A 27,417-nucleotide genomic window follows, 5' to 3' on the forward strand; every position below is an offset into this window, starting at 1 on the left:
GTAAGTCATTTAAGTCTCCTTTAGTCCCAGAACATGATTGCCCCAAACAGCCACTCATTGGAGGATGGCATAGCTGCTAACCCAACTTCTATCCCCAACAGATGGTGGACCATCTGTCTTCATCTTTCCCCCAAAGACCAAGGATGCACTCATGATCTCCCTGACCCCCAAGGTCACATGTGTGGTGGTGGACGTGAGCGAGGATGAGCCAGACGTCCAGTTCAGATGGTTTGTGGACAACAAAGAAGAACACACAGCTCAGACGCAACCCCGTGAAAGGCAGTACAACAGTACCTTCCGGGTGGTCAGTGTCCTCACCATCCAGCACCAGGACTGGATGAGGGGCAAGGAGTTCAAATGCAAGGTCTACAACAAAGGCCTCCCAAGCCCCATTGAGAGAACCATCTCAAAACCCAGAGGTGAGAGTGGCAGAGCGACTGCATGGGGGCTGGGATAGGCATAATAATAAATGCCTCCATGGACAGCCCTTCACTTTAGCCATGATCTCTGTGTCTGCTTCTAACCTTATAGGAAGAGCCCGGACACCTCAAGTATACACCATGCATCCACCTCGTGAACAAATGTCCAAGAAGCAGGTTAGTCTGACCTGCCTGGTCACCAACTTCTTCTCTGAAGACATCAATGTGGAATGGGAAAGGAACGGGGAGCTGGAGCAGAACTACAAGAACACCCCACCCATCCTGGACTCAGATGGAACCTACTTCCTCTACAGCAAGCTCACTGTGGATACAGACAGTTGGTTGCAAGGAGAAAGTTTTACCTGCTCTGTGGTGCATGAGGCTCTTAATAACCACCACACACAGAAGACCCTGTCCCGCTCCCCTGGTAAATAAACACAGTGCCTAGCCAGACCTCAGCTCTTACAAGACACTGATACCAGCCTTAACCCATGACCCTATAAATAAAGCACCTGGAGATGGGACCCTGTGAGATTAGCCTGGTTCTTTACATGGCACATAGTTCATGATATGCCTCAGCCACAGGCTGTGGAGTCTGGCCAGGGTTCAAAGCGTAAGTTAACATCCAAGAAAGAACAAGGTCTTAGACTGCCAGACCCAGAGCATGCAAGTGTACCTGACCTTGCCAGACATCATCTCTCTCTGGATAACAAGTTTGGCCCAAGGGGCCCTCTCTATACCCTTCCATACAACCAGCAACTGTTCTGTGATGGGACTGGAGATAGAAATATTTAGCCCTAGGAAATATCCAAAGAAAGGAACACAGAAAGTGCATCTCACCTCAACACAAGCCCCACCTTCATCTGTCTGTCCTTCTCTCTACTATGACTCCCCTACCTTGACCAAGGAGGTCTCTGTGTGCATTACATGGGCCAGCTGGGACATTGACAGACAGATTCTTATTATTCATACATGAAGCCCATTCATCTCTGTCAGACCTCCAGAGATCGGGATAGGGATGACCACTCCTGAGGACACCACTTTACATATGACACTCACTCACACCTAAGTTCCAAGACACTGAGACCTATGACCTTAGCTGCCCCCAAGGAAATGACTACTCAGATACCCACATAGATGCTGAGACCAGGACTATGAGAACTAGCCATCTGAGTATCACTCAGCCCACATAGTGCCTTGAAGCAAACATACACCCAGTGATACCTCACCTAGGCAGCCTGCATGCCAATTAAACCCATCTGAGTGTCAGGATATCCCTAAACACTACTTAAATGTCCACATTTGAACCAATGTAGATGAAATAGCTCTCATGGCACCTGAACGTTTTCCCCTAACACACACACAAGTACCCCCAGACCCAGTCTGACCCTGTATCCCTAAGCCCCTATTTTTATCTCATAGAGTTAACAGTCTCCCACTTCCCAATGTGGACCTTCTAGGAAGCCCAGGCATCACCAAACACAGGCCCTACCCTCACTCTGACCCTCTGCACTCAGGTACCAGGGAACAGGCAAACAGATTAGGCAGGCTGCAGAGCTGCTACTTACAGGGGTCTCGAGCCTTGAATAAGCCCAGCCAGCCCCAGTACTGAGGGATGGGGTAGACAAAAAGGGCTCCTGCATAGTCCAGGTCATCATCAGGTCCACAGTGTTTGGCTAAGCCAGGGACAAAACTGCAGCACTTGGGGGAGCTGATATTTCTGGTCCAGAGAGAACAGAAAGGAGAGATGGCCCCAGGGAGAGTCTGACGGCTAAGACAGGCTGTGACTTTCTCCTGGGCCTCCATGCAGCTTCCTGCCACACAGGGAATGGCCCTAGCCCCACCTTGTTGGGATTGTCTGCCCTCTCTGTTTAGGGCTGGAACTGGACGAGACCTGTGCTGAGGCCCAGGGCGGGGAGCTGGACGGGCTCTGGACGACCATCACCATCTTCATCACCCTCTTCCTGCTCAGCGTGTGCTACAGTGCCTCTGTCACACTCTTCAAGGTCGGCTCCATTCCCTCCCCCCATCCCCACAATATCTATACTATCTATACTCAGACTGTCTCCATAGCAATCCATGCTGTCCCTACCTGTCCCATACTGTGTCAAGCTCTCTCCCATGTCATCATATGTCATCTTCCACATAGTCATATGTGTCCTCACACCACCCTCTCCCTGTCCTTCTGTCCTATACTGTGCCCACATTGTCCATGCTGTCCCTAATTTGTCTTGATGCTCCCCCAAGTTGTCACCCACCCTGTCCACACATTTTCTCTAATACAATCTGCACACCGTTCCTGTTGCTGGTCCCCACTCTATTCACACCTAGTCCTCATCAGGTCCCTATGCTGTCCACACAAATGCCCCTTGCTGTAGCTGTACCATCTCAAAACTACTCACACCATGCCCTGTCACTGATGTCACTGTTTTACCCTCACTCTAGATGTATGCAATCCCCAGACTTGGAGCTGTTCTTCCTTAGTGTACAAGATGGAGAAGACTAAGGTCAGGCACATAACATCTCTCTTTTGCATCTCACAGGTGAAGTGGATCTTTTCCTCGGTGGTACAAGTGAAACAGCCGGTGATCCCTGACTACAGAAACATGATTGTGCAAGGCGCCTAGCTTGTCTCTTCAGAAGATGCCAGAGCTTGCTAACCCTCTAGGACCAAGTCCATGCTCCTGAGCAGCCAGACACACAGATTGCACTGCCTTCTCATCTCAGCATCCTTTGATCTTATGGCTCTGACTCTGCTACTAACGTCTCTTCCACATTTAGAGGAGCATGTGGAGAGCAGGCTTTGCCCCAGACCATAGCCAACGGGACTCGAGCTCCACTACCACAGCCAGAACAATGGATAGGGTCAAAACTGCTGTTTCTTCTATGTGGTGTCTAGCCCTCAGCCAGGCACACCTCCAGGATAGGCTGCATCACCTGCATCCGTGTAGATGCAAGTGATCCTTAGAGCCAACCCTGTCTACACAGTCCTCTGAAAAACCGTGCTTCTCTGAGAGAAGTTTCCATATGCCTCTGAAGCTGAGAAGGCCCCAAAGGGACCTCTCTGGGATGACTGCCAAAGGTGACTCTAATGGCCTTCACCTGATCAATGTCCTGCCATGTTTTTTTCCGGACACTTAAGTGAACTCTCACTTCTTAGAATGTAAGATGGGGCTCCTTGTGAAGACCCTTCTTCCTGCTATCTATGCAACATGATGAAATCTCAGGTGCAAGATCCCACCGGAGACACTGCTGACCCCACAGCTTGAGGATCAGGGCACTGTTACCTCACTGGATGACTTGGAGATACACTCAGAGGGCCTGAGCTTCACAGCCTCTGTTGGGACCTAGCAGGAGCAGGAACCACTAAGCAGTGGCTGAGCAACCCAGAAAAGCCTGTAGGAGAAGAATATGATGAACAGACCCTGGTCAGTCTCAAAGGTGGTCTAGGAGCAACAAGGGGAGAAAGAGAGGATCCTTAAGCCAGGCAGGAATGGGTCTTTCCTGCAGCCTGGCATTCAGACTGGACCACTGACAGCAGAGAACATCAATTAGAGTAGACATCCAGGGAGACAGCCCAGGCCTGGGGCACTGAGGCTGACTGACTGCTGGCACTGGAGAGGCACCGTGACTGTTTCTCCATTTCACATCAAGGCAAATGCCAGGCCAGAGTCCCCAACAAAGGAGAAACTCATGAAGGAAAGCAGGGGAGCCTGGCGATCTTAGGGGACGCCAACCAATGTTCACTGACAGGAAGCTTAGCTTAGCCAGCTGTTTCTTTAACTTTTCTGGAGCCCAGTCATATCTTTAAGGTCCCTCTTCATCTTTTTTTTTTTAATAATAATAAAACATCCTTCAACACTGTACAATTCACTGTGTTCTTTCTATATGGACCAGCCCCTACTCTCCTTGTACAAAAGTCACACACACACACACACACACACACACACACACTCATACACACACACACACACATGTATACATGCACACGCACACACACACACACCATGATAACATCCCCAAAGCACCACCCACCCAACACTCTGCTCTCAGTCTCAAGACTCCTCCAACTACCCCATAATCAGGCAGGGATGATCTGTGAGTGGGAAATCATTCTGGATTTGCAGGCCATAGTGGCCATGAGGGAGGGGCAGTCAGGAAGCAGAAGATAGGTAACACCCATGTGAGAGGAACAGGAAGCAGAAGATAGGTAGCACCATTCTGACAGGAACTGATGCTGTAGCTTGAGAGTGGATTATAACCTGATAACTTGCAGTAGAGAAGACAGTCTGGGGAAAGTGGCCTCCACTTACACTGGTACAGGGTGACAGCCTTTCTCAGGCAGATCAGGGGACTGGGGAAAGAAAGCTCAGTAGTGTCAGGGCGGTCTATTCTCACTGCATTCCCAAGGTGGAGTTTTGCAGCTGGAACATCCTAAGACACAAGTTCAACTGCTAGAAACTGTTTAGCGCTACAGAGTTCCTGGCAGAGGATTGTGATGGAGACTCGGGGGTTGGACTAGTCAGAAGACCCGTGCAGCTGCAGCAGCAGTGCAGACCTGGCTAGCAATGCAGCTGCAGCTTCTGCTGTTGTGAGAGAAGTGTTCTACCTGGGACTGGGAAGCATCTGATTCCTGCAAGTGACATTTCTGCTTTGGGAGCCACACAATGACAGGCAATAAAGAGTGCCATTTGATTCATAACCAGTACCTACTGCACAGTGAGCTGCAGGGAATCTGGGCTTAGGCCCAGACATGCTGAGCACCTGGGCTAAAGCCAGATGCTTGGAACACAGTACCATAGTTACAGTTACAGAGCAGTGGGACCTGGGAAACAGGGGAATATCTCTATCCTGGGCCTTCAGGAGCCAACCAGGCTTCTATATGTCTCAGGACCAGAATATGACCAACCCAACCTCACTCTAAAGTAAGCAAGACATATGATTAAGCTCTTTGAGTTCATAACAGTTAAGCTTCGAGGCACTGGCAAGGCAGGCAACTTCCCTGAGACCCTACAGTAAAAGCAGGCATCTCCCTTCTGCCTCTTGGGGACATTTGGACCTCTCTGGCAGGCTGAGAAAAATACAGTCAGGCTAATAACTCTTCACTCTGCTGCTAAGAAAGCTGAGCTGCAAGAGACTCCTTACAGTTCATTTCTCCAGGGTACCTGGGCCGGGTTCCTGTGTAGTTTTAAGCCATTCAACTCCCAATACCGGTTTCCATAGGCTGCTAGGACAGATCATGCTTGAACAGCAGGGCTCCATTCTCTGACAGCTCTGGAAGCCAAGAATTTGGGATATGGCATCCAAGGTTAGAGTTCTCCATGCTGCAGAAAGAATCCGTTCTGTGCCCCACCAAGCTGTACAGTAATGGCCTTTAGCTATCCCTTGTCTTGTAAAAGCAATACACTATCCCATCTTTGTACAAACTGCCCCTCTCCAGGGACCTAGTCCTACTGAGTTTGATACCCTACACTGATCCAATGTCAAACTCAGAATCCAAATGTAGACATATTTTAGTATCCTGAGCTTGGGACTTTTAGCACTTACTGCCGTGGTCAAATACATGTCAGGAAACAAAAAAAATGACTTATTTTGGCTCACATTTTTGAGAGATATCAGTCCATCCTGGTGAAGATGATGCAGAGATGAGAAGCTCTGTGGAGGTTGGAGCATACACCAGTTTCTTGTTACTTGCAACAGCCAGTAAGCTGAGATATTAGGCTTTAACCAGGGCTAAGCAATGACACGATCCCTGAACACATGGCCGTATATCTGCCAGGCTTTGGACACACAGGCAAGGAGTATCTATTGTAGCACGTAGATCTTGCCCTTAGCTATCAATAGCCACTTCCATGAACACTGGCACCTGCTTTCAGGGTAGGCCTGGATCCTAAATATTGACCCCTGTTCCAGGGGCAAGCCTGGACCCTGGCTCCCAATATTCTTTCTCATGACAAGGTTGTATCTTGGCTCATAATATGCAAGTGGAATTCAGAAACTGTCCACAACAGATGTAGTTCTAAATTTATACCTTAAGTGACTTCCTCCGTCAGGTCCTCTCTCTACCATCACCACCTCCAACGGGGTTGACACACTGATTAGTTCAGAGCTCTCAAATATAATCACCTGAGAAGTCTTTCATAGACAAACGCCCCCTAAAAATGCCACCACTTAATCCAATCAAGGTGACAAGAAAATGACCCATTACATCAGAGGAAGAAGAATCTTGGCACAGGGTCACAACATCAGCCCTACCTCAGTTTCCATCCTGATGCCCTGTCCCAGGTATATCAAACTCACCACCCACATTTCCTACCTGTCTTAATTCGGTTTCTATTTTGATAAAACACCATGACCAAAAGCGAATTGGGGAGGAAAAGGTTTATTTGGCTTATACTTCCACATTGCTAATCACCACTGAAGGAATTCAGGACAGGAACTCAAACAGGGCAGGCTCCTGGGGGCAGGAGATGATCAGGAGGCCATGAAGGGGTCTTGGTTACTAGCTTGCTTCACATGACTTGCTCAGCCTGCTTTCTTGTCGAACCCAGGACTATCATCCCAAGGATGGCACCTCCCATCTCAGGCTGGGTCCTCGCCTATTGATCACTGATTGAAAATGCCTTACATCTGATTGCATGGAAGTGTTTCCTCAAGTAAGGCTCCTTTCTCTTTAATGATTCCAGCTTGTGACAAGTTGACACATAGAAACCAGCCAGAACAGCATCCAGCTGTGTGGCCAGTCCCTTAAAAGCCTTCAGTCCTTACCCATTCTATCCATATCTGGGTCCACATCTGTCTATGTAGCTGTCTTACTTACTTATTATGGTCTATGAACAGACACCATGGACAAGGCAACACTTATAAGGACAACATTTAATTGGGGCTGGATTACAGGTTCAGAGGTTCAGTCCATTATCATCAAGGTGGGAGCATGGCAGCATCCAGACAGGCCTGGTGCAGGAGGAGCTGAGAGTTCTACATCTTCATCTGAAAGCTGCTAGCAGAATACTGGCTTCCAGGCAGCTAGCCTGAGGGTATTAAAGCCCACACCCACAGTGACACACCTACTCCAACAAGGCTACATGTTCTAATAGTGCCACTTCTTGGGCAAGAATATATAAACTATCACAATAACCATCCTCATGCATCTGGAGCAGTAGCTATAAGATTTCTATTTATCATCCATCTGTCATTTATGTCTAAAATCTGTGGTCCCTCTGCTGTCTGCCCATTTACCATCTCCATCTTCACTGTCCTCTGTGTGTATTATCTACTGTTTATATCTATACTTTATCATCCATCATCTCACGCTTGTTCTGCTTCCTGGAGAAACCTTGGGCACTTATCTCTGACACCCTGAAAAAGCCCAATCTTGATGTGGTTTCAGCCACGATGGACACATTGGCTTCAAGCAGAATGCTAGCTTATTTGTTTTTAAGGTAAATTCTTATGTATCCAGGGCAGGCCTCTGACTTTTTTTAATTTTTTTTTTTTGGATATTTTATTTACATTTCAGACATGATGCCCTTGCCCCATTTCTCCCCCGCCCCCGCCCAGGAACACCCTATTCATCCCTCCTCCTCCTGCTTCTATGAGGATGTGCCCCCACCCAACTCCCACTCACACCTCCCCACCCTTGAATTCCCCCACACTCAGCATCTAGCCTTCATGGGACCAAGGATCTCCTCTCCCACCTATGACCTACAAGGCCATCCTCCCCTACATATACAGCTGGAGCCATGGGTCCCTCCATATGTACTCCCAGGCTGGTGGTTTAGACTCTGGGAGCTCTGGTTGGTTGGTATGGTTGCTCTCCTCATGGGGCTGCAAACCCTTTCAGCTCCTTCAGAGTTCTCTCTAACTCCTCCATTGGGAACCTCTTGATCAGTTCAATGGTTGGCTGTGAGCATCCGACTCTGTATATGTCAGACTCTGGCATACCTCTAAGGAGACAGTTATATCAGGCTCCTGTCAGCATGCACTTCCTGACATCCACATCAGTGTCTACCTTTGGTGACTGCAACTAGGATGGATACCCAGGTGGAATGGTCTCCAGATGGCCCGTCCTTCAGTTTCTGTCCCACACTTTGTCTCCATATTTGCTCCCTTGAGTGTGTTATTACTCCCTCTAAGAAGGACCGAAGCACCCATACTTGGTCTTCCTTCTTCTTGAGCTTCATGTGGTCTATGAGTTGAACCTTGGGTATTTCAAGCTTCTGGGCTAATATCCAATTATCAGTGAGTGCATACCATGTGTGTTCTTTTGTGATTGGGTTACCTCACTCAGGATGATATTTTCTAGTTTCATCCATTTACCTAAGAATTTCATGAATTCATTGTTTTTAGTAGCTGAGTAATACTCCATTGTGTAAATGTACCACATTTCTTGTATCCATTCCTCTGTTGAAGGGCATCTGGGTTCTTCCACCTTCTGGCTATTATAAATAAGGCTGCTATGAACATAGTGGAGCATATGTCCTTGTTAAATGTTGGAGCATCTTTTGGGTATATGCCCAGGAGTGGTATAGAAGGGTCCTCAGGTAATGCTATGCCCAATTTTCTGAGGAATCCAGACTACTTTCCAGAGTGAGTCCACCATCTTGCAATTCCACCAACAATGGAGGAGTGTTCTTCTTTCTCCACATCCTCCCCAGCATCTGCTATCACCTGAGATTTTGGTCTTAGCCATTCTGACTGATGTGAGGTGGAATCTCAGGGTTGTTTTGATTTGCATTTCCCTGATGACTAAGGATGTTGAGCATTTCTTTAGGTGTTTCTTGGCCATTTGAGTTTCCTCAGTTAAGAAGTCTTTGTTTAGCTCTGTACCCCATTTTAATAGGGTTATTTAGCTGTTTGGAGTTTGATTTCTTGAGTTCTTTGTATATATTGGATATTAGCCCTCTATTGGATGTAGAATTGGTTAAGATCTTTTCCCAATCTGTTGGTTGTCATTTTGTCCTATTGACAGTGTCCTTTGCCTTAGAGAAGCTTTGCCATTTTATGAGGTTCCATTTGTCAAGTCTTGATCTTAGAGCATAAGCCATTGGTGATCTGTTCAGGAACTTTTCCGTTGTGCCTAGGTATTCGAGGGTCTTCCCCACCTTCTCTTCTATTAGTTTCAGTGTATCTGGTTTTATGTGAAGGTTCTTTATCCACTTGGACATGAGCTTTGTACAAGGAGATAAGAATAGATCAATTTGCATTCTTCTACATGCTGAACAGCACCATTTGTTGAAAATACTATCTTTTTCCATTGGACAGGTTTAGCTCCTTTGTCAAAGATCAAGTGACCATATGTGTGTGGGTTCATTTCTGGGTCTTCAGTTCTATTCCATTGATCTTTCTGCCTGTCTCTGTACCAATACCATGCAGTTTTTATCACTATTGCTCTGTAGTACAGTTTGAGATCAGGGATGGTCACTCCCCCAGAAGTTCTTTTATTGTTGAGAATAGTTCTCACTATCCTGGGGTTTTTTTTTTTTTTGTTATTCCAAATGAATTTGCAAATAGCTCTTTCTGTCTCTGTGAAGAATTAAGTTGGGATTTTAATGGGGATTGCATTGAATCTGTAGATTGCTTGTGGCAAGATGGCCATTTTTACTATAATAATCCTGCCAATCCACAAGCATGGGGTAATCATTCCATCTTCTGAGATCTTCGATTTCTTTCTTCAGAGACTTGAAGTTCTTGTCATACAGATCTTGCACTTGCTTGCTTAGATTCACACCCAGGTATTTTATATTATTTGTGACTATTGTGAAGGGTGTCATTTCCCTAATTTCTTTCTTAGCCTGTTTATTGTTTGAGTAGAGGAAGGCTACTGATTTGTTTGAGTTGATTTTATATCCAGCCACTTTGCTGAAGTTGTTTATCAGGTTTAGGAGTTCTCTGGTGGAAGTGTTAGGGTCACTTAAGTATACTATCATATCATCTACATATAGTGACCTTTAGACTGCATCCTATCCTATTTGTATCCCTTTGACTTCCTTTCATTGTCTAATTGCTCTGGCTAGGACTTCCAGTACTATATTGAATAGGTAGGGTGAGAGTGGGCAGCCTTGTCTAGTCCCTGATCTTAGTGGGATTGCTTCAAGTTTCTCTCCATTTAGTTTGATGTTGGCTACTGGCTTGCAGTATATTGCTTTTACTATGTTTAGATATGGGCCTTGAATTCCTACTCTTTCCAAGACTTTTAACATGAAGGGATGTTGAATTTTGTCAAATGCTTTCTCAGCATCTAGTGAGATGATCATGTGGGTTTTTTTTTTCTTTGAGTTTATTTGTGTAGTGGATTACATTGATGGATTTCCAAATATTGAACCATCCCTGAATTCCTGGGATAAACCTACTTGATCATGATGGATGATTGCTTTGATGTGTTGTTGGATTCTGTTTGTGAGAATTTTATTGAGTATTTTTGCATCCATATTCATAAGAGAGATTGATCTGTAGTTCTCTTTCTTTGTTGGGTCTCTATGAGGTTTAGGTAAGAGAGTGATTGTAGCTTCATAGAATGAATTGGGTAGTGTTTCTTCTGTTTCTGTTTTGTGGAATAGTTTTTATAGAGAATTGGTATTAGGTCTTCCTTGAAGATCTGATAGAATTCTGCACTAAAACGATCTGGTTCTTGTCTTTTTTTGGTGGGAAGACTTAATGACTGCTATTTTTAGGGGTTATGGGACTGTTTAGATGGTTTATTGACTCCTGATTTAACTTTGGTACCTGGTATCTGTCTAGAAAATTGTTCATTTCAGCCAGATTTTCCAGTTTTGTTGAGTACAGGCCTTTGTAGTAGGATTTGACAATTTTTTAATTTCCTCAGTTTCTGTTATTATGTCTCCCTTTTCATTTCTGATTTTATTAATTTGGATACTGTCTCTGTGCCCTCTGGTTAGTCTGGCTAAGGGTTTATCTGTTTTGTTGATTTTCTCAAAGAACCAACTCTTGGTTTTGTTGATATTTTGTATAGTTCTTTCTTTTTCTTTTTGGTTGATTTCAGCCCTGAGCTTGATTATTTCCTGCACTCTACTCCTCTTGGGTGTATTTGATTCTTTTTTGTTCTAGAGCTTTCAGGTGTGCTGTCAAGTTTTTAGTGTATGCTCTCTCCAGTTTCTTTTTATAGGCAGTTAGAGCTATGAATTTTCCTCTTAGCATTGCTTTCATTGTGTCCCACAAGTTTTGGTATGATGTGTCCTCATTTTCATTAAATTCTAAAAAGTCATTAATTTCTTTCTTTATTTCTTCCTTGACCAAGTTATCATTGAGTAGAGTGGTGTTCAGTTTCCATGTGTATGTGGGCTTTTCATTGTTTTTTGTCATTATTAAAGACCAGCCTTAGTCCGTAGTGATCTGATAGGATTCTGGGAATTATTTCAGTCTTTTTGTATCTGTTGAGACCTGTTTTGTGACCAATTATATGATCTGTTTTGGAGAAGGTACCATGGGGTGCTGAGAAAAAAGTACATTCTTTTGTTTTAGGATGAAATGTTCTATAGATATCCATTAAATCCATTTGGTTTATAACTTCTGTTAATTTCATTGTGTAACTGTTTAGTTTCTGTTTCCATGATCTGTCCATTGCTGAGAGTCTGGTGTTGAAATCCCCCACTATTATTGTGTGAGGTGCAACGTGTGCTTTGAGCTTTAGTAAAGTTTCTTTTATGTATGTGGGTGCCCTTGCATTTGGGGCATAGATGTTCAGAATTGAGAGTTCATCTTGGTACATTTTCCTTTGATGAGTATGACATGTCCTTCCTTATCTTTTTTGATTACTTCTGATTGAAAGTTGATTTTATTTGATATTAGAATGGCTACTCTAGCTTGTTTCTTGGGACCATTTGCTTGGAAAATTGTTTTCTAGCCTTTTACTCTGAAGTTGTGTCTGTCTTTGTCACTGAGATACGTTTCCTGTATGTAGCACAATTCTGGGTCCTGTTTATTTATCCAGTCTGATAGTCTATGTCTTTTTAATGGAGAATTGAGTCCATTGATGTTAAGAGATATTAAGGAAAAATGATTGTTGCTTCCTGTTATTTTTTTATTAGAGGTGGAATTATGATTGTGTGGCTATCTTCTTTTGGGGTTGTTGGAAGATTACTACATTGCTTTCTCTAGGTTGTAGTTTCCGTCCTTATGTTGGAGTTTTCCATCAATTATCCTTTGAAGTGCTGGATTTGTGGTAAGATATTGTGTAAATTTGGTTTTGTCATAGAATATCTTGGTTTCTCCATCTATAGTGACTGAAGGTTTTGTTGGGTATAGTAGCCTGGACTGGCATTTGTGTTCTCTTAGGGTCCAAATGATATCAGTCCAGGATCTTCTGGCTTTTATATTCTCTGGTGAGAAGTCTGGTGTAATTCTTATAGGTCTGCCTTTATATGTTACTTTACCTTTTTCCCTTACAGCTTTTAGTATATTTTTTGTTTTGTGTACTTGATGTTTTGATTATTATGTGATGGGAGGTATTTCTTTTCTGGCCTAGTCTATTTGAAGTTCTCTAGGCTTCTTGTATATTTATGGACATCTCTTTCTTTAGGTTAGGGAAGTTTTCCTCTATAATTTTGTTGAAGATATTTACTGGCCCTTTAAGTTGGGAATCTTCACTCTCATCTATACCTATTATCCTTAGGTTTGGTCTTCTCATTGTGTCCTGGAATTCTTGGATGTTTCGGGTTAGGAGCTTTTTGCATTTTGCATTTTCTTTGACAGTGTGTCAATGTTTTCCATGGTATCTTCTGCACCTGAGATTCTCTCTTCTATTTCTTGTATTCTGTTGGTGATGCTTGCATCTGTGACTCCTGGTCTCTTTCCCAGGTTTTCTATCTCCTGGGTAGTCTCCCTTTGAGATTTCTTTATTGTTTCTACTTCCATTTTTATGTCCTGAATCATTTTGTTCAATTCCTTCACCTGTTTGGTTGTGTTTTCTTGCAATTCTTTAAGGGATTTTTGTGTTTCCTCTTTAAGGGCTTCTACCTGTTTACCTGTGTTCTCCTGTACTTCTTTAAGGGAGCTATTTATGTCCTTCTTATAGTCCTCTATCATCATCATGAGAAGTGATTTTAAATCTGAATCCTGCTTTTCTGGTGTGATGGGGTGTCCAGGGCTTGTTATGATAAGAGAAATGGGTTCTGATGATGCCAAATAACTTTGGTTTCTGTTGCCTATGTTGTTGCACTTGCCTTTCACCATCTGGTTAACTCTAGTGCTACCTGCCCTCACTGTCTCTGACTGGAACCTGTCTTTCCAGTTACCTTGCTTGTGTCAGAACTCCTCATAGTCCAGCTGTCTGATCCTGTGATCCTGTGATCCTGTGATCCTGTGATCCTGTGATCCTGTGATCCTGTGATCCTGCGCTCCTGCGCTCCTGGGTGGAAGAGCTCCTGTGACTCATGCCACCTCTGGGATCCTGAAATCCTGCTGCTCTGAGTGCAGTGGCTCCTCTAGAATGGCTCAGGATATGTTGTCTTCACAGGAGCAGACCAGCTAGGTGTCTGCCCCAGCCAGAAGGCCTCTGACTTTTTATAGTCAAAGATCGCTTTGAATCTCTGACCCATCTGCCTTCACATATGCAGTACCAGAATTACAGGCTTTCATTCACCATACCTGGTTTATATGATGACAGGGATTAAACCTGGAGCTTTCTACTGCTAGGCATGTACTGCACCAACCAAGACACATCCAAGACCAAAACTTTGATGACATTTTGTGGAATAGCCAAAGAAAAGACTGTTTGGTCATGGATTTAACACAATAGAAAGTCTTTATTAGCCAGTTGAGTCTTCAGAAACCCAGTGTAGACCTAAGCCTTTCTTGGGGTGAGATTTTACGTACAAAAACTATGTTCTGGTTGACACATTTCAATTAACAAAAACACTTAGCCTGAAGCAGAACTACAGGAGCCAAAAAGTAAGGTTAATACATTTACAAACTTTCCTAGAACTATATGGACTTTAACTATATGGATTAGGTCTTTGTTTTAGTTTTGGCAACTAGTGCTTTTGTCTTATTCAAGATTTTACTGCTGTGAACAGACACCATGACCAAGGCAACCCTTATAAAGACAACATTTAATTGGGGCTGGCTTACAGCTTCAGAGGTTGAATCCATTATCATGAAGGTGGGATCATAACAGCACCTAGGCAGGCATGGTACAGGAGGGGCTGAGAGTTCATCATCTTTTTCTGAAGGCAAACAGAAAACTGGTTTCCAGACAGCTAGGACAAGAGTCTTAAAGCCAACACCCACAGTGACACACCTACTCCAACAAGACTGCACCTACTACAACAGGTCCATCACTCCCTGTGCCAAGCATATACAAACCACCACATTCCATTCCCTGGCCCCCATAGGCTTATTCAAACATATGTGTCTATGGGGGCCATACCTAGCCATAGCTTAATAAAAAACTATATTTGTTCAAATTCCAAAGTTCCCATAATCTATAGGAGTCTCAAGAATGTTAAAAATCCAAAGTTCAAAGTCTCTTCTGAGAGTCATCCAATCACATAACTGTAATCCTCAAAGCAAGACAGGAAATCATCTGGACAAACTCCAAACTCAACATCTTCATCAGATCTTCAACTCCTTTTTTATCTTTGTTGACTTCCACAAACTTCTTTCTCCTGGAATAGTTCCACTCCCTGTTAGCAGCTTTCCTCAGCAGGTATCCCATGGCTCTGGCATCTTGGGGTCTCCAAGTCAACTTAAACTTCACAGCTTTTTGTTCCAATGTCCGGGGTCCAAACATGATCTGGGCTCCTCCAAAGGCCTTGTCTCACTTTTTAAGCTCTTCCCTCTGTAGCACTCTAAGCTCTGGTTGTCTCCACTCCATTGCTGCTGCTATGCTTGGTGATCATCCCATGGTACTGGCATCTCCAATATGATGGGGTTTTTTTTCCTACAGCTAGGCTTCACCAATAGCCTCTTATAGGCTCTCTCCATGGTGCCAAACCTCAACTTCTTTGCATGACCCCTTCAGTGCTGGGCTGTCAACTGCCACTGAGGCCTTCACCAGTGGTCTTCCCTGGCCTTTCACAGTGCCAAGCCCCAGCTGTTCTCCATCACCCTATCATACCTTTAAAACCTGTACCACCTGTGTGATTCTTACACATTACCAGGTCCAGGTACACCATGAGGTACAACCTTGATGATCTCTAGAACACAGCTTCTTTGTGCTTCAGAAAACACTTCCCAGAAGATTTCACCTCAGTGATGCTGGTTCCTTCTTAATCACCATTAATTTCTTAGCTCCAAATAACCAGCATCAATTGTCTCAGTAGTCTCCTTCTCTTCTTCTAAAACCAGAGCCAAATGGCTAAAGCTGATGAGTTCTCCTGCTTTCTGGGGCTGGAACGTGCCCCCCGCCCCACTTATTCTATTACCAGCTTTCTGTTTTCCAACTCCTTCACTACCTAAGCTTGGCTGTCCTAGAACTTGCTCTGTATACTGATCTTGAACTCAGAGATCTGCATGGCTCTATCTCTTGAATGCTGGAATTAAAGGTGTGTACCACCATGCCTGGACTTAAGCTTTTCTTCACCCAGAACTTGCTCTGTCCCAGGCTTGCCTTGAGCTCTGAGATCTGCTTAGCTTTGTCTCCTTGGATTAAAAGTGTGAACCACCATGTGTGGGCCTAAGCTTTTTATGGCCACTGTTCTTTAAGATTCAAATCAAATCTTTTTATGGTTAGAACAGAGGGTCCAGTGTCTTGCTGACTAAATTGCTCTCTCTGATGTCTGATGTACCCACGCACCATGACAGACTCTCTAGTACTAATATGTAGGTCCCTTTAAACCAGTAGGCTGCACATCAAACTTCAGATTTGAAGCTCTGGAAGATTCTCAAGGAGGACAGGTTAAAGTCTCCCTAGTCCAAACCAGCCTTTCATTCTTCCAGAGGGATGAATCAGTTGGCACGTACTTCACTGTGTTGGGGTGTTTCAGATGGGAACTTATAAACTTAGATTCCTTTGCTCTATAATAACATTAAAGGTCTCATGTGGTATTTGATCTAAGGGCTGGAGACTGTTCTTAAACCTTGAGGCATTTTTGCTTATCTTGAAGTCTGTATAATGAGATGTTTGGACACTCTCAGGCTAGTAAGGTTTTGATCATCCATAATGAATTATGAAATGTAAATTCTTATGAACCACTTGCAGAATTGACATTGTCTGTAGCTACAGATTATACTATATGTTTTCCAATGTCTTTTGTCCCATTTTCATCTTTGGTAATAAAAAAAGGCCTTACATGCTTGCCAGCATCATAATATGGCATAGTTGACCTGGAATAAAAAAAAGATCCAGATCAAAAGCCTGTCTTCCAGCCTCAAAATTTAGATAAAAATCTGGATACAAGGGATAAAAGTATGCCCTCCATTTCTGGATTGTTGGCCATTCCAGATTGAAAATCCAAACTATTCCTTGTTTAACTACAAATATAAACAGTATGCTTAGCTTGGTGAGATCTGCCTTGAGATCACCACACCCTTAATCTCTTTATCTTCTTGAACATAGGATTCAGCTCCATTTCACTTCCTGGTGTCCTTTAATTACTTCAACCATATGTTTTATATTTTTCCTTTCTAAACTTGCTATACTTGTTCAAAACACTCTCTATAAACCTTAACCAGAAAACAAAGTCTTTGTTGGGCATTTTTGAGACTTCATTTGTTAATATCTTTACCTTAGCCTCAGGTAGACCATTCACACAGGGGCAAAAAAGCAGCCACATTCTTCACCAAAATATTATAAGAGTAGTCTCTCAGCCACAAACAAACATTTTCTCCTTTGAAAACTTTTGAACCAGCCTCCTACAGTTTAAATCACCCTTGACACCAATGTCTTCCATATTCCTACTAGGATGGTCCATAAAGTCCCATTTAAATCATTCGATTGCTTTCCAAATCCAAAGTCCCCAAATCCACATTTGTCCAAACAAAAACATAGTCATTCACATCACAGCAATGCCCTACTCATGCTACCAACTTCTGTCTTAGGGTTTCTATTGCTGTGAACAGACACCATGACCAAGGCAACTGTTTTTTTTTCTTTTTTTAATTTTTTATTAGATATTTTATTTATTTGCAATACAGATGTCATTCCCTTTCCCCATTTCCCCTCTCTATAAACATCTATCCCATCCCCACACCTCCTTTATGCTTTTATATCATTTTAATTGAATGCAGGTATTAAGGTAAGTTATATGTTGAGGGTTTAGAAATACAATAGATACAAATAGTCAAAGAATAAGCAAGACAATAAACACAAATAGTCAAAAAAAAGCATGGCAATAAACAAATTCCTGTGAACAATCCCATGAGCACTGTTTCTAAGTGTTTATCAGGATGAACAAAGTATCTGAGCCTACTTAGCTGTCTTAGTCCAAGGACATTTTCATGTCTGAAGCCTACTTCTTTGCTCTAGCCTAAAATTTAGATTCCTACCTGAAATTACTTCTTTGTTCTAGCATAATGACAGATTCCTGCCTGAAGCCTACTTTCTTGTCCTTGGTCAATGTCATATTACTGCCAAGCAGCCTATTTCCTTGTCCTTGGCACATGTCAGATTCTTGCCAAGCAGCCCATTTTCTTGTGCTTGGCCCATGTCAGATTCTTGCCAAGCAGCCACAAAAGCTCTCTACCTCTCCCTTTTTTTATTTCATTAACAAGATTGAGCCTATCTTAGGTCGTTCTGACAAGAATGCCTTCCTTACCCATCATGGAATATGCATTATGAAAAGCAATGAACTTATGTCTTAGGTTGGTAAGGCTCTGTACAGAATCTTACCTGTCCTTGGCTTGCCAGTCTGTTAATTTAATAACTCTGTCTGTCTGTTTTTAAGTTCAAGCCATGTACTTTGGCTGCCAACATGTTGATGTGGTTAAAGAAAATCTTTAACACAATGAGCAGGAATAAAAGTATTCCCAGGAAAAAATGGCTAGCATGATCAAGCTATATATGCCATTTTTGAAGCTTGACCAAAATAGAAATACTAACCTCAGGCCATGGATAATTTTATCTGCAGTATCTACCACATCAATGCAAAGCAGAGCAGCATTCTTGAAATTCATAAGCTCCCTATGTATCATTAAAACTCCTAGAGAGATGGTAGAATTATGCCAAATACACTGCAAGTATCATTAAACGTCTTCCTAATTATAATGACTACCACTGTAAATTTTAGAACTAACATGAATCCAATGGTATTTGTCATGACACTCGAGATGGCTCCTTACCCTTAAACTCTGAACTTTTTCCAATAATTTGGATAGAATAAAGAGCATCAATCCATTCATCCAAATGCCTATCTAAATCCTCTGATACACTCAACACATTAGTAATATTTCTTGCTAAATGATTAACAAAGGTAGCTGTCTTAACTTCTTGTGTCACAGCAGTTGCAGAAGCAGTGGTGCTAGCAATTAATGTAATTAAAGCAGTTAAACCAGAAAGAATCAAGCCTACTACCCTCTTGCTTCTGCTTAAACCCTGTCTCATTTCTTCCAGTACTTGTAAGCTATTTTTAGAATACCAAGGTTCTGTGATACTCAGGGCAATAAAACAAAAGCTGGTTGATAGACATGCATAACTGACATGCCAAATTTCAAAACCCAAACACAATCACAAGGTATACAATCAATGAAACTTACATTAAATACTATCATAGGGTTTCCAGTGGAGGATTTAGAGAGAAGACTGAAGGAGTTGAAGGGGCTTGTGGCCCCATGGTGAGAATGACAATACCAACCAACCAGAGCTCCCTGGGTCTAAACAGCTAGTCTGGGAACACACATGGAAAAACTCATGTCTCTAGCTCTATTTGTAGTGGAGGATGGACTTGTTGGGCATTAGTAGGAGAGGAGGGCCTTGGTCCCTTAAAGGCTGGATGATCCAATGAGGGGTAATTTGAGTGAGGGGAGGTGGGAGTGGGTGGATGCGTGGGGACATACCCTCATAGAAATAGGAGGAGGGAAAATGAGTTAAGCCATTTCTGGGGGTGGGGAATGGGAAAAAGGGGATAACATCTGAAATGTAGATAAATAAAGTACCCAATAATTTAAAAAAAGAAAAACAAATAAACAAAAACACAGATAATGGAACTGGCTATGGCAGTTGAACATTTGAGACTTTTTAGCAGCAATTTAACATTACCCATATTACAGGGATTCCTTATAATTTTCAAGGACAAGAGACTGTGGAAGGGGTCCATGGAACTTTAAAACAATATCTTCATAAAATAAAAAAGGGGGAGATATATCCCTGTATACCACAAATTTATTTAAATCATGTTCTTTTTATTTTTTATTTTAAATTTTAAAAAGTTAGATGCCAAGGAACTTTCTGATGAGTGACTATGACACTCTACAACTAGGCATACTTATGCATAGGTGAAAGGGAAGGATCCACTTACTGGCATAAGGCATGATCCAGATCAGGTATTAAATATGGGGAAGATGGCATGTTTGTGTTTTTTCCACAGGTTGCTGAAGGAGCATGGTGGCTGCCAGAGCGATGGGTAAGACATGCTGATGCCAGGGCAAAGAATTATGCTGACCTGTGAGCTTGCTGAGTGCCCTGATAATGGTGGCTGGGAAGCTGTATTAGACATAAGTTCCTGACCCACCACTGCTTACCTATACCCCTGATGGGACAAGCTGCCTTGCCTCAAGTTCTTAGACCTTGTCGAATAGAGTATTAAAAAGAGAAGTTATAATGCCTCTTGTATTGTTATTAAATGTGACCAGTTATTCAGACACAATTATGGATTGGTCTAGAAATCAATCCAATATTGGAAATAACAGTGTTCATTTGGAAGGCTGGATCTGGATATTTTCAGAGAACATATATGGAAATTAGCTGCAGTTCTCTATGATGTTATGTTAGCAAGAGATAAAGTTGGGGGAGAATCTGGATTTTAAACAGGTGTTAGCACATGTGTTAAGACCAAGGCAACTCTTATAAAGGACCATTAAATTGGGGCTTGCTTACAAGTTCAGAGGTTCAGTCCATTATCATCAAGGCACAAAGCATAAAGAAACTGAGAGTTCTACATCTTGTTCCAAAGGCAAACTGTAGAAGATCTCTGTCTTCCAGGCAGTTAGGCAGAGGGTTGCAAAGCCTACCCCCACAGTGACATAATTCCCCCAACAAGGCCACACCTCTCAATAGTGCCACTCCCTGGGTCAAGCATATTCAAACCACCACAGAGTCCGTTCACCTTCTCCAGGAGCACCCCCTGCTTCATCTCAATATCCTAGTCCACAACTACAGTGAAAGCCCACTGCCCTACAGGAGGCCACACCTATACCCAGAAACTCAGAAGTTCTCTGCCCTACCAGAGGCCACACTGGTACTCAGAATCCCAGAGTGCCATGCCAGCTTCCAGAACCCCAGAATTCCAGATGCAACACTAATGATCAAAACCCCAGAGGTCACACCCAGAAGAGACACTCCACCAAACCTGAGGACTCACCAGTCATCATAACTACAGGTCACTCAGGACAGAAGAATAGAAAAGAAACAGAAACCAAGGGGGGAGACAGCCATACAAAAAAGATAAACTCAGAAATTGGCATCTAAACCTACAACCAAGAATATATCAAAAAGATCATCCTCCATGAACTAGTAAGCTTCGTCACAGTCATACAGGGATGGCTCAACATATAAAAATCTGTCAGTGTAATCCACCATTAAACAACTGAAAGAAAAAACACATGATCATCTCATTAGATTCTGAAAAAGTCTTTAACAAAACTCTTCATGATAAAGGTCTTGGACAAATCAGGGATACAAGGGACATAACTAACCATAATAAAAACAATTTATAGCAAACTTATAGCCAATAAAAAAATTACATGGAGAAAATTTTAAAACAATTCTACTGCATCCAGGGGAAAGACAAAGCTGTCCACTATCTCCATAGCTAATCAATATAGTACTTGAAGTTCTAGCTAAAGCAATAAGGGAGATCAAATGGTTACAAATTGGGAAGGAAGAAGTCAAAATATTGCTATTTACAGAGGATAAGATAATAAGCATAAAAAGAATAATTTACCCAAAAATTCTACCAACTCTTATAGCTGCTAAATATCTTCAACAAAGTAGCTAAATACAACAGTACCTCAAAAAAATCAGTAGCTCTCTTGTATAGAAATGATGAATGCTATAAGAAAGAAATCAGGGAAACTACATCTTTCTCACTAGAAACAGAAAAATATAAAATATATTGGGGTAATTCTAAACTGGAACCTATGAGGGTTACTGTCAGGGGCAGCTTTGCTTATACACTGAAGGCCTAAAATCAGCCGTAGGCCTAAGTCAGCCTGCTAATACAAATTCTCCAGTCTCTGTGGAAAAACACTGAAAGAGATAACTATAAGATATTGTAAACAGGCAGCTTTGGTGGAAATTTACCAGCCTGGATAGGAGCAAGTAGTCATAGGTCTTGTGGATAGTCATAGACCTTGGGTAGCCTTGGTGGACAGTACCAACTTAGGTAAGGACAAGTGAATCATAGGCAGAGTCATAAGTGACCTGTCCCCTGAACCTTCACCCAGCCAATACTCTGTTCTGGAAGATATCTGTACTCCCCCTGAACACCTACACTCCTGGTCATGCCCTTCCCCATATCCTGCCTTTTTGTGTTTACAACCCTTGTGTGGAAAAGTAAAATTTACTGTTTGATCAGCCGATAGACAAGCCATGTTTCTTTGTGTTCACCTGTTTCTCCCCCATTCTCTCTTAGGTGATCTCCCAGACCCTGTTTAATGCCCTGCAGGACAGGACAGGTTACCCTAGTAATGAAAGTAAGAAGCCTGAACCAGACATCTTCAGTAACTTGGCAAGACCCCAGTGGATGGGATTGGGACACCAACCCAGTCACATAACCCTCAGCCAACATTTGTCCTGCCTGCAAGATGTACTAGGACAATCTTGGCTCGAAGTTTATGAGTTCCAACCATAAACCATAAGTTTGACTTGTCTAACTTGAAGTTAAACAGAATAGGGAGCCCATGCCAGACACTGCCTGGGTGTCCAGGAGCCAGAAGCTGGATGTCTCAGAGACCTAGGGTAAAACCAAATGTGACTGACAAAAAAAGAACTCAATGAAATTATTCCTAATAATATTCTGGTATCCTCATAGATCAGTGTGTAACCCAACCAACATCAAAGAGGCTTCCTCTAGCAGCTGATAAAATCAAATGCAGAGACAAACACTCAAACATTAGTCAGAGCTTGGGGAACCATTCAGGAAAGGGAGAAAGAAGGATTGTGTGAGCCACAGGGCTTGAAGACACCAGGAGAACATAGCCTGCAGAGTTAACTAAGCAGGGCTCATCAGGGGTTTGCAAAGACTGAAGGGACAATCACAAAGCCTAGATGGGTCTGAGGTAGAATTCCTCTGCATGCAGGCTATGGTTGTTAGCTTGGGACTTGTGTGGGACTCCTAACAGTGGCAGTGGAGCTGCCCCTGGCTCTTTTTCCTGCTCATGGGGCCCTTTTCCTCCTACAGGGTTGCCTAATGTAGCCTTCATATGAGAGTTTGTGCCTGGTCTTATTGCACATTAAGTTGTGTTTCCTTGATATCATTGGAAGGTCTGTTCTTTTTTTTAAGGGAAATAGAGTAGCAGTGGATCTGGGGAATAGTGGAAGTACAAAGAGACTGAAGGAGTGGTAGACTGGAAGACTACAATTGGAATGTAACAGCAACACCCCACTCCTGGTACCACTTTCTGGCTTGGTCAGTATTCTATTGCTGTAAAGAGACACCATAATCACTGCAGCTCTGATAAACAAAAGCTCTTAATTGGGGCTTGTTAAAGACTCAGAAGCTTAGTCCGTTAACAGTATGGCAGGAAGCATATTAGCATGTAGAGAGACATGATGCCAGAAGAGCTGAGAGTTCTACATATGAATCAGCTGGCAGCAGCAAGATAGCAACATTGGACATGGCTTAGACACTTAAAACCCCAATGCACACCCCAGTGACACTTCCTAAAATAAAGTCACATGTAAGCTTAGATTTTTGAAAACCTACTTTAATAAGGGTTCTTAAGTATTTCACTCTCCCTTCTAGGCCACTACCCACTAGAGGAAAAAAAACAATGGTTAAAAGAGGCTGTGGGGGTAAAATGGGGATTGTAAACCTGATTAGAAATAGATCTTTGTAGGACCGAGGAATCCACACTTGGTCTTCCTTCTTCATGAGCTTCATGTGGTCTGTGAGTTGAATCTTGGCTATTCCAAGCTTTTGGGCTAATATCCTCTTATCAGTGAGTAAATACCATATGTGTTCTTTTGTTATTGGGTTACCTCACTCAGGATGATATATTCTAGTTCCATCCATTTACCTAAGAATTTTTCAAATTGATTATTTATAATAGCTGAGTAATACTCCATTGTGTAAATGTACCACATTTTTTGTATCCATTCCTCTGTTGAAGGACATCTGGGTTCTTTCCAGCTTCTGTCTATTACAAATAAGGCTGCTATGAGCATAGTGGAGCATGTGTCCTTGTTATATGTTGGAGCATCTTCTGGGTATATGCCCAGGAGTGCTACAGCTGGGTCCTCAGGTAATGCTATGTCCAGTTTTCTGAGGAACCGCCAGACTGATTTCCAGAGTGATTGTACCAGCTTGCAATCCCACCAACAATGGAGGAGTGTTCCTCTTTCTCCACATCCTCACCAGCATCTACTATCACCTGAGTTTTTTATCTTAGCCATTCTGACTGGTGTGAGGGGGTATCTCAGGGTTGTTTTGATTTGCATTTACCAGGTGAGAAAGGATGTTGAGCATTTCTTAAGGTGCTTCTCTGACATTCGATATCCCTCAGTTGAGAATTCTTTGTTTAGCTCTGTACCCCATTTTTAATAGTGTTATTTGGTTGCCTGGAGTATAATTTCTTGAGTTCTTTGTATATATTGGATATTAGCCTTCTATCAGATGTAAGATTGGTAAAGATCTTTTCCCAATCTGTTGGTTGCTGTTTTGTCTTATTGATAATGTCCTTTGCCTTACAGAGGCTTTGCAGTTCTATGAGGTCCCATTTGTCAATTCTTGATCTTAGAGCATAAGCCATTGGTGTTCTTAGAAGGAGTAACAAAAATACTCAAGGGAGCAAATATGGAGACAAAGTGTGGGACAGAAACTGAAGGAGGGGCCGTCTGGAGACCATTCCAGCTGGGTATCCATCCCATGTGCAGTCACCAAAGGTAGACACTGATGTGGATGTCAGGAAGTGCATGCTGACAAGAGCCTGATATAGAGGCTCCTTAGAGGTCTGCCAGAGTCTGACACATTCAGAGGCAGATGCTCACAGCTAACCACTGATCTGATCAAGGGTTTCCCAATGGAGGAGTCAGATAGAAGACTGAAGGAGCAGAAAGGGTTTGTGGCCCCATGAGGAGAGAAACAATACCAACCAACCAGAGCTCCCCAGGGTCTAAACCACCAGCCTGGGAGCACATAGGGAGGGACCCATGACTCCATCTGTATATGTAGGGGCAGGATGTTCTTGTTGGACATAGGTGGGAGAGGAGATCCTTGGTCCCATGAAGGCTGAACACCTAGTGGGGGGGGAGGAATTTGAGGGTGGGGAGGTGGGAGTGGGAGGTAGGTAGGGGCACATGCTCATAGAAGCATGAGGAGGGGGGATGGGATAGGAGGTTCCTGAGTGGTGGGGGGAATGGGAATAAGGGGATAAAATCTGAAATGTAAATATAATATCCAATAAAAATAAATAAATAAAAATAAAAAAGAATGCCCCCACAAAGGCACATCTTTGAACATTTGGTCCCCAGTTGGTAGAACAGCTAGGAAGGATGAGGAGAAGTGGCCTTTTTGAAGAAGCTGTGTCACTGGGGGCAGGAGTAGGTTTTGAGGTTTCAAAAGACCTGTGCAATTCCCAGTGTGTCTCTCTGCCCCCAACTTGTGAACTCTGCTTTGCTCCACCATCATAGACTCTCACTCACCCTCTGAAACCATAAACCCCAATAAACACTTTTTAAAAAAAAGAAATATATCTTTGGGGCTGTTCCAATTTTTGTTGTTGGCAGTAGAGTCCTCTAGCAAAGCACCAACATTAACATAAACAGCAGTTCGATCCAGAAGAAACTATGAGGCCCCACCAATCACTGTCAGTCCACAGAAGCTGCAAAGAGCCATCAGAATATCAGGATAAGTTCTTTGATGAGTTACTCTCTACAAAGTCAAGACAAGCAAAAATTACCAGCATAATTCAAGGTGAACCAAAGCCTTAGCTTCGTCATTGAAGACTAGCAAGACAGAGTAAGGTGAACCAATGCCAGAGTCTCCTCCCACTGCCTGTGGGGTCATATTTATATTCTTGATATTCTTGTGGGTCCTCTCACATGCCTGCTTTAGCAAAACATCCTCTCACCTGTGTCTGCTTCAGCAAAACATTCTTTTGTGTGTCTGCTTCAACATGCTTTCACCTGTCTGCTTCAGCAAAATATCCTTTCACCTGCTTCCCTCAGGAAAACAGTTTATGACATAACCGAGTTTCCAAAGTAACCAGAAAATTGCACTTCAGCCACAGCTACTCCAACCAGGCCAGCCAAAGCTCCAACTGCCACTCCCTAAACATTCAAGTATATGAGCCTGTAGAGGGTATTCTTTATTTTTATTAATAATTTTATTTGTTTACATTTCAAATTATATCCCCCTTCCAGGTTACCTGTCCACCAACCTCATCCTATTCCTTTGCCTATGAGTGTACTCTTCTACTCACTCACCCACTCCCGCCTCACCACTCTAGCATCCCCCTATGCTGGGGCATCAAGCCTGCACAGGACCAAAGGCCTCCCCTCCCATAGATGTCAGATAAGGCCATCCTTTGCTACATGTGCATCTGAAGCCATGGATCCCTCCATGTGTACTCTTTGGTTGGTGATTTAGTCTCTGGGAGCTCTAGGCAGCCCAAGTTAGTTGATATTGTTCTTCCTATGGGATAGAGGCCATTCTTATTCAAACCACCACTGTGAGCCAGGGACTACTTCTCCATTTAGTCCCTCTAGCCATGTGGGAACCTGAAAAATTATATAAAGGAAAAAGAGGAGCTTGAGTGTATGACAATGTGAGGATAGTCGAGGACAGCAAAGCAACACCAGGATGCATCAGGAAAACGGTGTTTGAAAAGAGTGGGGACAACTTGGGGAAAAGAAGAGTGACAAAGTCAGGACAGAATAAACAACATGGGACGAGACTGGGGTGTCAGTTTGAATAAGAATGCCCCACAGACTAATGTACTTAAAGAATTAGCAGCCAGGGAGTGATACCATTTGAAAGGATTAAAAGGATTGTGGGTGTGGTCTTGTTAGAGGAAGTGTGACACTGGAGGTTTGCTCTGAGGTTTCAAAAGCACAGTGGTCCTGGCCCCAATCTCATGCAAGCAGGAAAGCCAGCCCTGATTCTCTCCTGGGCATCACAGTAGAGCCCTGGTAGTGAAGGCTCAGGTAAAGTGATCATCAGGACAGGAGAGCAGAACTGCCCTGCTTCATGCCAGCTTTGGCATTGGGTGACCTTGCCAAGGCAGTACTAGAGAGTTCATCCTGGTGGTGTGGGGGCAGGAGAGCTGGTGAGCTGACCAATGCAGCTATCCCCCAGGTTCATATTGATGGCTTTGTGTTGGCCCACCCCAGCTCTTTCTTGCCTATGAACTGCTGGAGTGCATTAAGGGGATGGTCCTACAGATCCCGAGCTGGAAAATCTCCATGACACAAGGCAACAGCAACATATCCAAGAAGAGTTGCAGTGAGAATCCTGTGTATTTATAGATGGTTTGGTAGAAAACAGACTCATTGCAAGTAATGATGTGTGGACAAAAGGGTATGCTGTAGGAATATACTGAACACAGTAGAGCTTTTGTTGTTGTTTGTTTTGTTTTTATTTTCTATTGAGGGGGATGGTTACAAGGGCAGATAGCAGATATCAGAGTTTGTAGAGATGAGTAGAATTGGGGTGCATGATGTGAA

At 43.2% G+C, this 27,417-nt stretch overlaps 2 gene segments (V, D, J or C); both read left to right on the plus strand.

Moving 5' to 3' along the window:
- The window catches only part of LOC143436697 (Ig gamma-2C chain C region-like), an 891,501-nt gene extending 890,550 nt beyond the window's left edge, over window positions 1-951 (plus strand). The window contains 2 exon segments of the C gene segment in view: window positions 102-419; window positions 532-951. Coding sequence covers window positions 102-419; window positions 532-854 — 641 coding nt within the window.
- Window positions 1-27,417, plus strand: part of LOC143436699 (Ig gamma-1 chain C region secreted form-like) — a 122,096-nt gene that overhangs the window by 69,357 nt on the left and 25,322 nt on the right.

Source organism: Arvicanthis niloticus, chromosome 23 (assembly GCF_011762505.2).
Source record: "Arvicanthis niloticus isolate mArvNil1 chromosome 23, mArvNil1.pat.X, whole genome shotgun sequence".
In the NCBI taxonomy this organism is placed as follows: domain Eukaryota; kingdom Metazoa; phylum Chordata; class Mammalia; order Rodentia; family Muridae; genus Arvicanthis; species Arvicanthis niloticus.